Raw genomic sequence first — 18,221 nt, forward strand, 5'->3', positions numbered from 1 at the left:
AGTTACATGTCTAAACAAAAGACTCCTCTATGTAAGTAACCCTGTCAATAGAATGTTCATGTTGTCACTGCAACAACTGTCATAGATGTAGCTGGTAAATTTGCTTAGGCTATCTACTCCGATTTCAGAGCACTCATCTGAGTGTGCCACAGTGCAGAGTAACTGACAAATTTATGAATGCTCAAAGCCTGTTGAATATGGCCGGTGTCAGTAAATGTTGGCAAAAAAGTGTAATTAAATTGTTGCCAGCAGCACAGTTGCCAGCAGCACGCTCGGAATAACGTAAAAACAGCCTAACCAGCTCTGCTAGGTCGAGTAAACTGGTTCCCTCATTTGTGTCTGGAAGTAACTAGAAAGCTAGCCAATGTTAGCCAGTTAGCTTAGGTGCTTGACTGCTATTGTTAGGTCAGAGCTCTCGGATCCGAAAGAAAAATGCTCTGAATTTACGAACAGACAATCTGACAACGCTCTGAGTTTACAAATGCCCAGAGCACCCTCTGGCACTCCAGACTGAATTTACGAACACACCGTGGTATAAACCAGCCTTTAGTCTTGAAATTTTTGGTTGTTTACTATATGACCTCACATGTAAATCCCTAAAGAGCTGGGTGGGGCTAAGGCTTAAGAGGGTGTGAAATATGCTGAATGGGTGTAGACAAAGAAGAGCTATCCAGTTGGTGTACCAAAAATATTCAAGGGCCATTTTCTCAAAAGTGAGGTTACAAAATGTATCAACATTCAAAGCAGAATTACTTTCCATTGTTACTCTACTGTAGTGTATGATATATAATTTTATCCAATGTAAAAAACACGATTTCGGATTTTGATACGTAAGACCGAATCGAGCCAGTCGGTCACAAATATGTAATTCGCACTCCGACCTGAGAAAGGCAGCAATACAGCGTCTATTCTGTCGGAAACGCAGAAGAAGAATAACAACAACCGTTTTTGGCTTACAAATAGGGCACATCGTTCGTGTTGTGTTGTTGTGTAGACTTTTATATTAACTATGTCGATTTAGCTCACATTTGCAGCAACGTAACGTATTAGCTACTGTCGTTCGGACGTTTTTATCCCAGTACACTACCATGCAGCTGTTAAACTAGCTTGAGTCGTGGAGTACAGAAGCGAGTTTCTCAAAACAAAGCACTTGTTTTTAAACGTTGACGGTATTGTTATTTAAGTCTTCTGCTCGTGTGTCATCCGTGCCCAATGGGGTTCAATAAGACATACATCAGTATCGGGTATGCCTCTTTGGGCATGCTTATGGGATTCTCTGCGTTTCTCGTGTGGAACATCGCGTACAAACAATCATGGACAGCTGCAATGGGAGGATTATCAGGTAAAGTATTAGCCAGAATGTAAACAATTATTTATTTTGTGAATGAGGCTGCAGACATGATGTAACATTTATAGCTTATGCAATATTTTCAGGATGCAACTGTCCACCTGACTCACACGAGCTGGATATTGACACAGTGTCGGTACCCATCTCATGTTGCAAGTGTTACAGTCCTCGAGTTTTGAGTGACACATGTTTAGAAGCCCACACTCGAATGTATTTTTCCAAAAGAAAATGAAATTTTAGCTACAGAATGTTCAGAGACAGTCCGACACAGATATGATTCTACGAAGATGTTGTATAATCTGTCGGTCGGCAACATTCTATAGTTCTAAGCGTTGCAACACGACCCTCACTGAACAACATGCCCCAGGTCAAGGTTTTCTAACTAGCAAAGTTGAATCGGTAAACTTCAGAAGAGAATAGCTAAATCTCTACACACCAGGTTATAAACTACTACATCTCTGTACATGACATTACATATATTGGACATAGGCCTATTTACTTTTATGTCTACTTTCGCTTTTCCAAAACAGTTTATTGCACATCAGCATTTTAGCATCAGCTATTACAGGGTTTCACTCAGCACCCCTTCTTGCATTGGGGAACCCCCGCGCCCCGCCACATCTTTCTTTTTCTATGGGCACAAGCTCTTTTCAGGACACAAACTGTTCACACCCATTTTGCAGGTTTAAAACTTATTTCCTGCAATGTTACACATTTTGTCATAGGGTGCAGATATCATTTAGCAGTTTTAAAGCAAAAGCCGCCCATGAAGCATCGTTACCCATCGCTCCACAAAAGCCGTGGCCTTTTCAGAGCAAGGGCATCAACTACTTCAAGGTCGCAGAGCGAGTGATGTCACCGATTGAAACGCTATTAGCGCGCACCCCGCTAACTAGCTAGCCATTTCACATTGGTTACATTAGCTGCCATGGGCTTGTTGATCTGGACATTTCTGACAAGTTATAAATAGCTCTCTAAGATCTGCAATGACTGACATGACGAGGAAAACTGACGATACACTACCCAATTTCGAAATTTCACCTTGTGCATTTTAGAGGTCAACCGATTTTGGTTTTTCAACTCCGATACTGATTATTGGAGGACCAAAAAAAAGCAGATACTGATTAATCAGCCGATTAAAAAAATAAAAAAATAATAATAATAAAATAAAAATATATATTAATAATAATAAAATAAATGTTAATTCAGTATTGTTGTAATTGTCATTATTACAAATATTTTAACTTAATAATATAATACATCAATAAAATCAATTTAGCCTCAAATAAAATTAATGCTTACGAGCCTGCTGGTGCCTACCATCACTCAGTCAGATTGCTCTATCATATCATAGACTTAATTATAACATAATAAAACACAGAAATACGAGCCTTAGGCCATTAATGTGGTTGAATCCGGAAACCATCATCTCGAAAACAAGACGTTTATTCTTACAGTGAAATACGGAACCGTTCCGTATTTTATCTAAGGGGTGGCATCCATTAAGTCTAAATATTCCTGTTACATTGCACAACCTTCAATGTTATGTCATAATTACATAAAATTCTGGCAAATTAGGCGGCCGACACTATTGCATATACAGTGACTCTGCGTGCAATGAATGCAAGAGAAGTGACACAATTTCACCTGGTTAATATTGCCTGCTAACCTGGATTTCTTATAGCAAAATATGCAGGTTTAAAAATATATACAGTGAGGGGGGGAAAAGTATTTGATCCCCTGCTGATTTTGTACATTTTCCCACGGACAAAAACATGATCAGTCTATAATTTTAATGGTAGGTTTATTTGAACAGTGAGAGACAGAATAACAACAAAAAAATCCAGAAAAACGTATGTCAAAAAATGTTATAAATTGATTTGCATTTTAATGAGGGAAATAAGTATTTGGCCCCTCTGCAAAACATGACTTAGTACTTGGTGGCAAAACCCTTGTTGGCAATCACAGAGGTCAGACGTTTCTTGTAGTTGGCCACTAGGTTTGCACACATCTCAGGAGGGATTTTGTCCCACTCCTCTCTGCAGGTTTCGAGGCTGACGTTTGGCATCTCGAACCTTCAGCTCCCTCCACAGATTTTCTATGGGATTAAGGTCTGGAGACTGGCTAGGCCACTCCAGGACCCTAATATGCTTCTTCTTGAGCTACTCCTTTGTTGCCTTGGCCATGTGTTTTGGGTCATTGTCATGCTGGAATACCCACCCATGACCCATTTTCAATGCCCTGACTGAGGGAAGGAGCTTCTCACCGAAGATTTGATGGTACATGGCCCCGTCCATCGTCCCTTTGATGCAGTGCAGTTGTCCTGTCCCCTTAGCAGAAAAACACCCCCAAAGCATAATGTTTCCACCTCAATGTTTGACGGTGGGGATGATGTTCTTTAAAAAAATATATATGTTTATTATTTTCCAATAGAAAAAGACAGCAATACTAACAATGACATTGATTGTACTGTTGAATGGGATGGCCAATTTAGAGGACAAAACAAAACTCACACAAAATAAAACAAAATCATATTAGGTGGTACATGTATAGGAAGACTGCATATAGTCATTATAAGCAGTGTAGTTAAGCCAAAAATAAATATTGAGTGGAGTACAGCACAGAGTAGCAGCAGATCGTCAACCCAGTTATGAAGCGGGACTAGACCATTTAGGGGATGATGTTCTTGGGGTCAGAGCAGCATTCCTCCTCCTCCAAACACGGCGAGTTGAGTTTATGCCAAAGAGCTCCATTTTGGTCTCATCTGACCACAACACTTTCACCCAGTTGTCCTCTGAATCATTCAGATGTTCATTGGCAAACTTCAGATGGGCATGTATATGTGTTTTCTTGAGCAGGGGAACCTTGCGGGCGCTGCAGAATTTCAGTCCTTCATGGCGTAGTGTGTTACCAATTGTTTTCTTGGTGACTATGGTCCCAGCTGCCTTGAGATCATTGACAAGATCCTCCCGTGTAGTTCTGGACTGATTCCTCACGGTTCTCATGATCATTGCAACTCCACGAGGTGAGATCTTGCATGGCCGAGGGAGATTTACAGTTCTTTTGTGTTTCTTCCATATGCGAATAATCGCACCAACTGTTGTCACCTTCTCACCAAGCTGCTTGGCGATGGTCTTGTAGCCCATTCCAGCCTTGTGTCGGTCTACAATCTTGTCCCTGACATCCTTGGGGAGCTCTTTGGTCTTGGCCATGGTGGAGAGTTTGGAATCTGATTGATTGCTTCTGTGGACAGGTGTCTTTTATACAGGTAACAAACTGAGATTAGGAGCACTCCCTTTAACTTCTTGGCGCACCCATCCCATTAGCGGGATCATTTTCGTCAACATCCACTGAGTGTCAAATTAAATTACTGAAAATATAAAATTTTCATGAAATCACAAGTGCAATATGGCAAAACACAGTTTAGATTGTTGTTAATCCATCTGGCGTGTCAGATTTCAAAAAAGCTTTTTGGTGAAAGCTATCCAAGCGTTTATGTTAAGACATCGGATGTTTGCACTCACGAGACTCCCAGTTACACAATAAATGTTCCTTTTGTTCCATAAAGATTATTTTTATATCCAAAAATCTCCATTTGGTTGGCGGGTTATGTTCAGAATTCCACAGGCTCGAGTGGTCACGATGGGGCAGACAAATTCCAAATAGTATCCGTAAAGTTCGTAGCAACATGTCAAACGTTTTTTTATAATCAATCCTCAGGTTGTTTTTACAATAAATAATCAATAATATTTCAACCGGACAGTAGCTTCTTCAATAGGAGAGCGAGCGAAAATGTTTGCTCCACTCTGCTGCGCATGCAAAACGCTGCTGGCACCCAGCCATCCAATGATGCGATATGATCTTTCTCTCTCATTTTTCAAAGCAAAAGCCTGAAACTATGTCTAAAGACTGTTCACAGCATGTGGAAGCCATAGGAAAATGAATCTGGTTGATATCCCTTTAAATGGAGTGAAGGCAGGCAGTGGAACCGAGAGCTTTCAGGAAAAACAGCACTTCCGGGTTGGATTTTCCTCAGGTTTTTGCCTGCAATATCAGTTCTGTTATAACTCACAGACAATGTTTTGGAAACTTTAGTGTTTTCTATCCTAATCTGACAATTATATGCATATTCTAGGCCTGAGAAATAGGCAGTTTCATTTGGGAGGTTTTTCATCCAAACATCAAAATACTCCCCCCTACACTCAACAGGTTAACTGTAAGGTTGCAAGATTGAATCCCTGAGCTGACAGGGTACAAATCTGTCATTCTGCCCCTGAACAAGGCAGTTAACCCACCGTTCCTAGGCTGTCATTGAAAATAAGAATGTGTTCTTAACTAACTTGCCTAGTTAAATAAAGGATAAATAAAGGTGTTCATTTTTTAATTTTTTTAATTGGCCAAATCGGTGTCCAGAAATACAAATTTCTGATTGTTATGAAAACTTGAAATCGGCCCTAATTAATCAGCCATTCTGATTAATCGGTCGACCTCTAGTGCATTTTACTATTCCAACTTTCAAGAGTAGGTTGAAAGCCTTCCTGGTTAACCTGGAATGTTTGTTCCTGATTCTAAAACACTGGTCAAAATCCTGTCAGGTGTCAACTCAAACTGCACTGTATTTCTGCTTACACAGCCTTTTTAAACAGTCTCCTCAGATGAACTTGGCATACAACTTCCAATGGGATGAGTAGCAGGACTTATCTCCGCATCACCATTGCAATTTGCTGACCTGATAAGAGTGGAAGCCTGCGCCTACCATAAAGCAGTTAAACTTTCAAGTATTGAACATTGGCTACACTGCAGTCGGAGGAACATTAAGGCCTAGTTACCAACCATGCATAGTAATTGTACAATAAATGATGTACTTTATAATTAAGTTCTATATTGCCTAGTATTTGTATTTAAGTGCCTTTGCAGTATTATTTATGTGTTTTTATTTTATAATGTGGTGTAAAACACAGGTATTGCCAGAGTAATGCTAAGAGCACCCCTTTTGTCAGTTATGTAATGATCTAGTTAATTAGTGGTGCATTTGTGGCTGTGAACTTTGAGCTCTCGTTAGTTCATCTTCTCAAGTCAGCAAGTTGATATCTGTGTGACTTTTCTCTCTTCTAATTGTTGTAAACTTCTCATACTACTTCTTCAAACAGAATAGTAGCTGCAGATGCCGATTTAGTAATAGATTTTGTATTGTAGCGACCCACACAGACAGCTGTGTGTTACGTGTTAGGCTCTTAGTTGGTTGTGTTGTACTTACCAGTACCCAGTGTTCGCGGGGTCCGACATGCCAATCAACCTGCTATCTGCCAATCACGGGAATGCCTGGAATGTTCTGATGCCGGGCATCCTGGTGGTTGGCGGAGTGGCGTGGAGGGGGGTTGGGCAGGGGGATGGAGCATTGGAAGTTAAGACCAGGTTTAGCCATTGTTCTCTCTCTTACGTCTGGCCTTCACAAGAGAAGGTCACAGTTGTTTTATAGGGTATCCTTCATTTATTTGGCGTGGGCTACGGCCAAACAGTAGCCTGTGTAAAGTTGGGTTAATAAACCGTCAATTCGTAAACTGAATCCTCTGTCTGAACACTTGGTCCCTTATGATCTAGTCCGGTCATTACAGTATGTATATTTCATGTATAGTGTACATCTGTATGTGAAGTCAAATTACTTTTTATGAAGTGCGCTGTCACTAATGTTCCAAAGGCCAAATCCACTTTTTTTCTTGTCGGGTCATGATAGCAGCATGTGATGTGTGGTGCCTGTGCCAATAGAGAAACAATCAATAAAGGTGCAATTATTGTGCTTGGTCATATGATTGTAAACCATGAGATGTGGAAATTAGTGGGGTCAGCATGGCAGATTGACACAGCAGAATAAGACAAGCCTTCTCTGTATCAGAGCAGGAAGTCTGATAGCAACTGTCTCTGAGCCTGTTGCTATCTACAGCCTTGGTTTCTCAAATGATTGCCTCGCCTGGTTCACCAACTACTTCTCTGATAGAGTTGTGTGTCAAATCGGAGGGTCTGCTGTCCGGAACTCTGGCAGTCTCTATGGGGGTGCCACAGGGTTCAATTCTTGGACCGACTCTCTTCTCTGTATACATCAATGAGGTCACTCTTGCTGCTGGTGAGTCTCTGATCCACCTCTACGCAGACGACACCATTCTGTATACTTCTGGCCCTTCTTTGGACACTGTGTTAACAACCCACCAGGCAAGCTTCAATGCCATACAACTCTCCTTCCGTGGCCTCCAATTGCTCTTAAATACAAGTAAAACTAAATGCATGCTCTTCAACCGATCGCTACCTGCACCTACCCGCCTGTCCAACATCACTACTCTGGACGGCTCTGACTTAGAATACGCGGACAACTACAAATACTTAGGTGTCTGGTTAGACTGTAAACTCTCCTTCCAGACCCATATCAAACATCTCCAATCCAAAGTTAAATCTAGAATTGGCTTCCTATTTCGCAACAAAGCATCCTTCACTCATGCTGTCAAACATACCCTTGTAAAACTGACCATCCTACCAATCCTCGACTTTGGCGACGTCATTTACAAAATAACCTCCAATACCCTACTCAACAAATTGGATGCAGTCTATCACAGTGCAATCTGTTTTGTCACCAAAGCCCCATATACTACCCACCATTGCGACCTGTACGCTCTCGTTGGCTGGCCCTCGCTTCATACTCGTCGCCAAACCCACTGGCTCCATGTCATCTACAAGACCCTGCTAGGTAAAGTCCCCCCTTATCTCAGCTCGCTGGTCACCATAGCATCTCCCACCTGTAGCACACGCTCCAGCAGGTATATCTCTCTAGTCACCCCCAAAACCAATTCTTTCTTTGGCCGCCTCTCCTTCCAGTTCTCTGCTGCCAATGACTGGAACGAACTACAAAAATCTCTGAAACTGGAAACACTTATCTCCCTCACTAGCTTTAAGCACTAACTGTCAGAGCAGCTCACATATTACTGCACCTGTACATAGCCCACCTATAATTTAGCCCAAACAACTACCTCTTTCCCAACAGTATTTAATTTATTTATTTTGCTCCTTTGCACCCCATTATTTTTTATTTCTACTTTGCACATTCTTCCATTGCAAAACTACCATTCCAGTGTCTTACTTGCTATATTGTATTTACTTTGCCACCATGGCCTTTTTTGCCTTTACCTCCATTCTCACCTCATTTGCTCACATTGTATATAGACTTGTTTATACTGTATTATTGACTGTATGTTTGTTTTACTCCATGTGTAACTCTGTGTCGTTGTATCTGTCGAACTGCTTTGCTTTATCTTGGCCAGGTCGCAATTGTAAATGAGAACTTGTTCTCAACTTGCCTATCTGGTTAAATAAAGGTGAAATAAATCTACAAGCCTACAGACTGCTGAACTCTTAAACTGGACTGACCAGCTGCACTCCTTAGCACACACTCACACGGATATAGACTCTTTCACACATACTTATACATTCATGCTACACACATCACAACTGCTGCTGTCAGACTCTTATTGCCACCCCCCGCTGATCTCCAAAACGTGTAAATATTGGACAATAAATGGTGCCTTCCTGTATTATACTTATGCTAAAATGTTTATTCTATTCTACTGAGGCATTGTTCATATTTTTATATTTTATTTCTTATTGTTTATTTGTTGAAGGGAACCTGCAAGTAAGCATTTCATTGGACGGTGTATACCGTACATACGACTAATAAAACATGACGCTCCCTCTCACAATTGAACTTAGTAGCTTTGCTGTATCCCAATTCTCTACACTTTCCCCCCAAAACTCCCCATCATTGATTTAAAATGATTGTTGTAAGCATTGGTAGGAGGGAGTTTCCACCGTTTGTTAAATCCACTACAGGAATTGTGCAAGTGCACACTTCAGGAAAAGTGTGGAGAATCTAGACTCAGCCCTAATCACTATCTGACCATGTTTGAAAGGAAGCCAGAATGGTACTTTCAAACCTCAAACACTGTTAAAACGTTTTAACCCCCAACCCTGAAGAAAGAACTAAGTTTATGTAGGCTACTTGCTCATTAGTTCTGGGCCTGTATTCAAAACATATGTCAGTGGGTTATGATCCAGGGTCTGGTCCTCCCTGTCTATATACACTTATTTTTACTAGAGCTGGGATTTGCCAGGGACCTCACAATACGATATTATCATGATACTTCGGGTGTGTTCGTAAATTCACTCTGGAGTGCCAGAGTGCGCTTTGGGCGTTTCATAAATTCAGAGTGTTTATTTTTGGCTGGGTCTGTTTCTCTAACTTGTTTTGTACAATTGCGTTTTGTACTGAAGTGAACAAAACTTTTGTTTGGCCGAGGAGTAGGGATGAGCCGAGTGTTCTGACCTCAGCTTGGCTGCTTGCCAGTTCCAACGGCAGTCTAACTTTGACTGGCTTGCTAGCTACTTTCAGGCACAAATGAGAGTACCTCATTCTGACCATTTTACTCGCCCTAGCATAGCTGGTTAGGCAGTTTTCATGTTATCTAGAGCGTTGTTGATGAACTGTGCTCCTGGCAACTATTTTAAGAATGCTTTTTTGCTGACGTTTACCTGAAACTGGTCGTATTCAATGGGTGTTTTAAGTAATGAATTTGCATTGTATTGCATGACATAAGTATTTGATACATCAGAAAAGCAGAACTTAATATTTGGTACAGAATTACAGAGCGATCATAAGTTTCCTGTAGTTCTTGACCAGGTTTGCACACACTGCAGCAGGGATTTTGGCCCACTCCTCCATACCGACCTTCTCCAGATCCTTCAGGTTTTGGGGCTGTCGCTGGGCAATACAGACTTTCAGCTCCCTTCAACAATTTTCTATTGGGTTTAGGTCTGGAGACTGGCTAGGCCACTCCAGGACCTTGAGATGCCTCTTACGGAGCCAATACTTAGTTGCCCTGGCTGTGTGTTTTAATATTATCCCAATATGTGACTTTATTACTATTATTTACACTTAGTCATTATGATCTGAATGGCAAGACTGTTTCTATAGGCCTGTCAGCACTCCTGCGTTGAGACTCGTTGTGAATATGGCCACTTTGTCCTACCTAGCATGCCCAATGAGTAAGGACAGTTGAAATATTGTGTAAGAAATGGTGAAAGTGGATCACGAAAGACCGTGCAATACGTTGTCAAATGGACTTGTTGTTATGAAGCTGACACCGTAAAAGAGGAACATGGAGTGACAACAGTTTGAATTGAGACACGAATGACACAGCAAAATATTATGTGCTGTGTCAGAATATGTTCACCCCTAACACATCTTCACACAATAACCTATAGTAGCCTAACCTCAATGGCCATGTACTCTTATCTCCACCAGCACAGCTAGAAGAGGACCAGCCACCCCTCAGAGCCTGGTTTCTTCCTAGGTTCCTGCCTTTCTATGGTGTTTATCCCTAGCCATCGTGCCTCTACATCTGCATTGCTTGCTCTTTGGGGTTTTAGGCTCGGTTTCTGCATAAGCACTTTGTGACATCTGCTGATGTAAAAAGGCCTTTATAAATCCATTTGTTTCATTGAAGGCAGTTCAAGATTTTATAACAAAGAGGAATTCTTCATCCTCAAATTCTTTCAATGAAATACTTTGTTACTTAGTGCTTGTCTCATCATGTCAGGAATTTGACTCAAAGTGTAAGGATTTTGAACAGCCCCTGACTGTCTGTTTCTGTGTCTCTTCCCCCTCAGGTGTGCTGGCTTTCTGGGCCCTCATCACCCACATCATGTACTTGCAGGACTACTGGCGCACCTGGCTGAAGGGCCTCAAGTTCTTCCTTTTCATGGGTGTCTTCTTTGCCCTTCTGGCAGTGGTGGCCTTCATCACCTTCCTCTCCCTCGCCATCACCAACAAAGAGTGTGAGTCTCTCTCACACACACACACACTCCATTCACTCTCTTATTCCTTCACTCCTTCTTTGATCCTAATTTGCTTCTCATCTGCCCTTCACTTGCTCTACTGTTCATTCTCTAACCACTGGTTTTCATATAAGGCTGAAGTCATCTGTGTAAACTGCTGACCTAGACACTTGCTTATAATCCGAGCACAAACGTATACAGTGCCTTGCGAAAGTATTCGGCCCCCTTGAACTTTGCGACCTTTTGCCACATTTCAGGCTTCAAACATAAAGATATAAAACTGTATATTTTTGTGAAGAAACAACAAGTGGGACACAATCATGAAGTGGAACAACATTTATTGGATATTTCAAACTTTTTTAACAAATTAAAAACTGAAAAATTGGGCAAACAGTATTGGAGAAAAGATGAGAACTGACCCCTCTGATGTAATGTACAGCGTGACGTGTCACTACGTAATGTACAGCGTGACGTGTCACTACGTAATGTACAGCGTGACGTGTCACTACGTAATGTACAGCGTGACGTGTCACTACGTAATGTACAGCGTGACGTGTCACTACGTAATGTACAGCGTGACGTGTCACTACGTAATGTACAGCGTGACGTGTCACTACGTAATGTACAGCGTGACGTGTCACTACGTAATGTACAGCGTGACGTGTCACTACGTAATGTACAGCGTGCATTTGCAACTCATTTTGTGCCGTACAGCCTTTTTCCACCAGGGGTAGCCCTTCTCTCGCAGATTAAAACCATGCTTAGCCATATACACTTGTAAGAAAACTTCATGATTTTTGTCTAAATTAATATAATTATTGCTAATATTTCATGACTAGGGTGCCAATAGCATTTTGTTGCACGTCATTACTGCGATCCATCATGGCACTCAAAAGCCGGAACAGCTGCAGTTCACTTGTGAGGCTAACGTTAGCGCAGCCCTAAATCCCTCTTCAAATTCAACACAACCCTTCAAACAGGTATGTGATGAGACATTACAAACTCTTTGTTTTATTTACATTTTACCGTTGATTAGTTGGACAAATCGGGTGTAAAAAAAAAACAATTAAAAAAAACCTTTCTTTACTCAACATATTTCCCCCTTTCAAGCTTTCGCTACCCACCCAACATTTTTTTTAAAGACCCGACAAAGCTCATTGCCTTCATGATGCCCATCTCTGCATAATTCAAGAAGGTCTCGCCATTAATTTTGTTGGAAAGGGGAGAAAGTGTGCTTTACATTGGTATTGATATTACAGTTGATCTGGAAGTATTACGTTTTTTGGGCGCAAAAATAACGTCAATTGTACGGACCAAGGCGAAATACAAAAGTGAATGAATTTACGTTATCGTTAGCTCGCTCACGTCCAAATGCCAGTCCTACATTTTTCCACAAAACATCGCTCACTAGCTACATCAGTTCAAACCAACACTAAACTTTGAGCAAATTGTCATGCTACCTTGCAAAAGCCCCTACCTATTCCATAGTCCAAGGTGCTGTAAGAGCCAGCCACATTTCACTGTCAGAACACAATTCAAACTGTAGCTGAGAAAACAAATGGCTATGACTTAACCTTCAATGTTATGACTTAACCATTTTCTTTTACTTTGCATTCAACGGGAATTGAGTAATATTTTGTGACATAAGACTGTCACAATCAATTGAGCTTTTCACCTTCTGAAAACTACAGACAATTACTTTTGTTTATCCATGGTAAATTCAACACATTCTACAAACAGTTCAAAATTGATTTGAGTTATTAGAAGGCAACATCCAGCAGACCAGGGTTTAGACCAGCAACCCTTGCAGTTATGCAAGCATACCACCTGTGCCGTTAAGGCCCAGACCTTTTGGCGGAGGCTGATTTTTAAAGGGTAAAATAGCACTGCCGATGACTGACTTTTCATTGTGGGAAAAAAAAGTAAGGCTTTTTGTGAAAATGTTGTATAAGGACCTTTAACAGAAAATCACCTTCCGGTGTAAAAAACAATGTTTTAAGTGACAAGTAGGAATTGGTCTGAAGCCAAATGCTCTACTAAGGTTTCCAGTACACAGCTTTGACCTACAACAGTAGATAGGTTTGTCTATTGTACTTCAAACAATGTGTATGCAGGTTGCTAAGGATTCAAACCTTCTTAAACAGCCTAATTCATACTCTTCAGTGGAGTAATGGACTTTACTGTGTTCTGCTATTAAATAATGTGTATATACACTACCGTTCAAAAGTGTGGGGTCACTTAGAAATGTCCTTGTTTTTGAAAGAAAAAAAAAAAATTGACCATTAAAATAATATCAAATTGATCAGAAATACAGTGTAGATATTGTTAATGTTGTAAATGACTATTGTAGCTGGAAACGGCTGATTTTTATTTACTGAATATCTACATAGCGTACAGAGGCCCATTATCAGCAACCATCACTCCTGTGTTCCAATGGCACGTTGTGTTAGCTAATCCAAGTTTTAAAATGATAAAAGGCCAGCATCCCGGAGTCGCCTCTTCACTGTTGACGTTGAGACTGGTGTTTTGCGGGTACTATTTAATGAAGCTGCTAGTTGAGGACTTGTGAGGCGTCTGTTTCTCAAACTAGACACTCTAATGTACTTGTTCTCTTGCTCAGATGTGCACCTGGGCCTCCCACTCCTCTTTCTATTCTGGTTAGAGCCAGTTTGCGTTGTTCTGTGAAGGGAGTAGTACACAGCACTGTACGAGATCTTCAGTTTCTTGGCAATTTCTCACATGGAATAGCCTTCATTTCTCAGAACAAGAATAGACTGACGAGTTTCAGACGAAGGAAGGGTCTTTGTTTCCTGCCATTTTGAGCCTGTAATCGAACCCACAAATGCTGATGCTCCAGATACTCAACTATTCTAAAGAAGGCCAGTGTTATTGCTTCTTTAATCAGGACAGCAGTTTTTAGCTGTGCTAACATAATTGCAAAATCGTTTTCTAATGATCAATTAATTAGCCCTTTAAAATGATAAACTTGGATTAGCTAACACAACGTGCCATTGGAACACAGGAGTGATGGTTGCTGATAATGGGCCTCTGTACGCTATGTAGATATTCAGTAAATAAAAATCAGCCGTTTCCAGCTACAATAGCTATTTACAACATTAACAATATCTACACTGCATTTCTGATCAATTTCATGTTATTTTAATGGACAAAGAATGTGCTTTTCTTTCAAAAACAAGGACATTTCTAAGTGACCCCAAACTTTTGAACAGGTGTGTGTGTGTGTGTGTGTGTGTGTGTGTGTACGTATACAGCCCAATGAGAGAGATGTATTTTTAGATATAGGCCTTTTGTAAATGTTTATTATTATAGCATCACGATCTTTATTGCAACATGAAATAGAAATGCACACAACTTTAAGCTACATATTAATTTTCACATAGGTAATGAACTGCCCATTAATCCGCACAGCAATTGATAAAACAGGACTATGTTTCTGAGGTAAGCTAACGGTTATAGAAATCAGGAATGCAGACAGGCTCTGTAGACCTCTATAAGAGTGACTGTATCCAACACACCATAACCTGTTGTTATGTTGTGTGCCTACTGACCCCAAAAAATATGTTATCAAGTATCTATTTTCTCAATGCATGTATTGCTAAAATAAAGGTTTAATGAAATACAGGCAGGCACCACATTACTACAAGACAAAACAACTTGTTCAATCAAGTGTGATGGTCTTGTAAGTATAAAAGCAAAGCTTGCTTTCATATCACTTTAAAATGCTCGAGCTGGTACTGGAATGGGATGTGTGAAGAGTCCAATACTTTAACATGTATGTGGTTCAAGTCACATTATTGTGGCAGCACCTCTAAGAGTATGAATTAGGCTGATTGATAAAGTTAGAATCTTAAGCAACCTGCCTACACATTATTTGAAGTACAACAGACCAACATAGCTGCTGTAGTAGGTCAAAACTGTGGTCTGGAAAACCTTGGTAGAGCATAGGTGGAGTAGTTATTGTGGTGCTCGTGAATTTCCTTTTTCGACTTCAGACCAATGCCTACTTCTCACTTAACTTAGTTTTTTGTTTTTAATTTAGTCATTAGTATTGCATATTTCAGCTCTTAGGGCACATGATTACATCTATTTCCCCACAAAATATCTGCTTCCCAGAGATTTTGTGCTGTGATCTCCCATAAGTTCATGGGGTTATTCCACGTGAAATCCATTGCCTTTGTGTATGTTACAAGCCTAAAGCTGTGGTCAGTTTTTCTACAGGAACCTCCATCGAGAAGTACCTGAGTCAATGAAATGTGTAACAGTGTGCCAATCAGGTCTTTTGCACTGAGTCCGCAAGACTAATATCTGTCGTGTCTGTCATTTCCAGCACTGACTGACCCGAGGAGCCTGTTCCTGTCGGGCGTGTGGAGTTTAATGACCCTGAAGTGGTCCATCCTGCTGGCCCTCTACTCTCACCGCTACCGCAAAGAGTTTGCTGACATCAGCATCCTCAGTGACTTTTGATAAGGGCCATTGAACCCCTCCATAGTGAGGGAATGAGTACCATGATCTCCACCTATGCCCGCGGCTCCTCGTTTAGGTTACCCCCTCTTTTCCTATGTCTGTGAAATCAAATCAACATTAATTTGTCACGTGCACAGGATACAACCGGTGTAAACAGTACAGTGAAATGCTTACCTGCAAGCTCTTCTTTAACAATGTAGTATTCAATATCAAAGGGAAAGAATTAGAACATCCACAATAGTCTTAAAAAGCTCACAGAAACAGGGAATGCTCAGCGCCTGCTAGCCAGTCTATCCACAAGTTCATCCCTATTTTATACTGTTTATCTCTTGTCTGTGTTCCTGTTGTTTTAGTCATGCCAATATCTCTCTTTTTATGAGATATTAGGGGTTCTTATTTGATGAATTTGTATCTAACCCTTGATGATCATGTACATCTACCTTTGATGTTTTTTTACTATATATATATTTCCTTCTCTGATTTATTTGTGGTTATGATACAGAATTGACTTCCATTCTCTTGCCACAAGGGGGCGTCACTCCATCAAATGCATTGGCTGTTGGAAAATGTTTGTTTTTAGATGGAAACCTATCTCAAAATTAATCTCAGTGTAGTATAACTGTACTCTACCTGCACAAATCATAGGACATCAATTCTAGACAACAATAGGACACATCACAGGCATGTTTGGGAAATCCAAGTAGTTGGATTTTAGTATGACTCTGTTCTGTGTTATCCGTTTTTGCACTTTGTGCTTGGGATCATAAACACTTACTGTCACCTGCAGTGATGTGACGAATCCACAACATTTAGTTTGTTGGGTCTCAACACTATTTGGAAACACTTTACTTAATGCTCACAGGTATAAATCATTTTGTAAGCAGCTATAATGCTTTGTAAGACTTGTTTGACCCCACTTTATAAAGTCATAGCGTTATACCTGCCAGTGTTCGCCACTATCACAGCATCCCACCATAAAATGGGATGCTGTGATGCTGTCATAAAATGATTATATGAAGAAAGATTGTACTACCATAATGTAAGAACAACTGTTTTTATAACAGTTGCAAATCAATTTGAAATGTCTCTTTTTAGTACTCATCATATTTGAATGGAGATATTTCGTAGCATTTTTATTATTGCCATGATGGGAAGTTGTCAACAAAGTGAGCGAGAACCGAACCAACGATGTGAGAGGGGACCATTGGGGCTTAATAATATGAGCCTTTGACCAATTTTATTCCGGTAAACTCTTTGATTCCCAACACAAGGACCCAAGTCCGAAAAGGTACCCTACTCCCTAGATAGTGCACTACAGACGGACCAAGGACTAATTGTGTGAATGCTTCAGTAATCCTAAACATTTGTTCGTTGCTTCTCCGATCCAAAATATTGGTGATCATCATCACTGCTGCCTGTGGAGATGAATTTGATCCTGTTCTGCCTTTTTCCTTTTTAAAAGTCTGTTTCTATGTGAGCTACCACATCTAGCATATTGTCATAATGAAACATGAAATGATGTATATCCACTTGCGTGTGTGTGTAGGAATGTATGTCTGTTGTACAGGTATGTATGTGAGAGCCATATTAATAAAATATCATTGTAGGACAGCTGTTTTTATTGCGTTGGTAGTACATCTCGTACAATGTCATACATAACAGTTAGAACCTTGTTATACCTCAAATCAAATGTTATTGGTCACATACACATGGTTAGCAGATGTTAATGCGAGTGTAGCGAAATGCTTGTGCTTCTAGTTCCGACCATGCAATAATATCTAACAAGTAATCTAACAATTTCACAACCACTACTTTATACACAGAAGTGTAAAGGAACAACCTCAGTTTTACAATGTGAGTGTGTACTAGGCATAGGGCGAAGTGTCTATAGACTTTTACAAAGATGTGCTCCGTTCTTTTGAAAGCTTTACTAGCAGATAGAAAGCACCCTCATGTTAATGGTGTACTTTGATGGAAAAGCTTAGCTTAACTACATTGTGGAAGTGGTTGCACTGTTGCTGTGGGCTACCCCGAGAAGGGGTTTAATTGATGGAAAAAAGTAGAACTGACCTCTAGAGCCTTATGCTTGGAAACAACATAAATCATATGCATCATAGGACTTGTCATGACATAACAGCCTTATAAGACATTATGAAGGCTCATACATGGTTATATACAAGTTATAATGCATTATACCTGCAGGCTATTACCCAGTGCTAAAAGCAATTGTAAAGTGTTACCCATATTTGTGTCTGTTAAACTGATAGAGGGAAAGCGATTCATTTGAGTGATTATGCCACCTTCAAAATCCAAATTTAACACTGTGTGTATTTGTGGGGTGAAGTTGTCGTATAGTTTCCACGATGGGGTTTCTCAGAAATATTCTAGGAGGGGACGAGGGTTAGAGTGTGTGGGGAGCCCAGTGTCTTTCTTGTGGGAGTGAAACATTCATTTTTATTTAGCTCAGGCAAGCCAGCCGGGTCAGACCCTGGCGTTAGACTGGGATTTACAC

General features: G+C 40.5%; 1 protein-coding gene across 1 annotated transcript; it reads left to right on the top strand.

Moving 5' to 3' along the window:
- The first annotated feature begins 892 nt into the window (after positions 1-892).
- LOC124027041 (heme transporter hrg1-A-like) lies at positions 893-17,318 on the top strand. Its single transcript, XM_046339603.1, has 3 exons — positions 893-1,342; positions 11,057-11,224; positions 15,573-17,318. Exons 1-3 carry the CDS (start codon positions 1,213-1,215, stop codon positions 15,707-15,709), a joined length of 435 nt encoding a protein of 144 aa, XP_046195559.1. The 5' UTR covers positions 893-1,212; the 3' UTR covers positions 15,710-17,318.
- The last annotated feature ends 903 nt before the right edge of the window (positions 17,319-18,221 follow it).

The sequence above is a fragment of the Oncorhynchus gorbuscha genome, linkage group LG03, assembly GCF_021184085.1.
Source record: "Oncorhynchus gorbuscha isolate QuinsamMale2020 ecotype Even-year linkage group LG03, OgorEven_v1.0, whole genome shotgun sequence".
In the NCBI taxonomy this organism is placed as follows: domain Eukaryota; kingdom Metazoa; phylum Chordata; class Actinopteri; order Salmoniformes; family Salmonidae; genus Oncorhynchus; species Oncorhynchus gorbuscha.

What these genes read in the sequence shown, in the direction of transcription:
- LOC124027041 (XM_046339603.1), top strand. Translation starts at nt 1,213, where the DNA reads ATGGGGTTCAATAAGACATACATCAGTATCGGGTATGCCTCTTTGGGC. An exon ending in TGCAATGGGAGGATTATCAG is followed by an intron (nt 1,343 to 11,056) that starts GTAAAGTATTAG and finishes CTTCCCCCTCAG; the next exon opens with GTGTGCTGGCTTTCTGGGCC. An exon ending in CGCCATCACCAACAAAGAGT is followed by an intron (nt 11,225 to 15,572) that starts GTGAGTCTCTCT and finishes TGTCATTTCCAG; the next exon opens with CACTGACTGACCCGAGGAGC.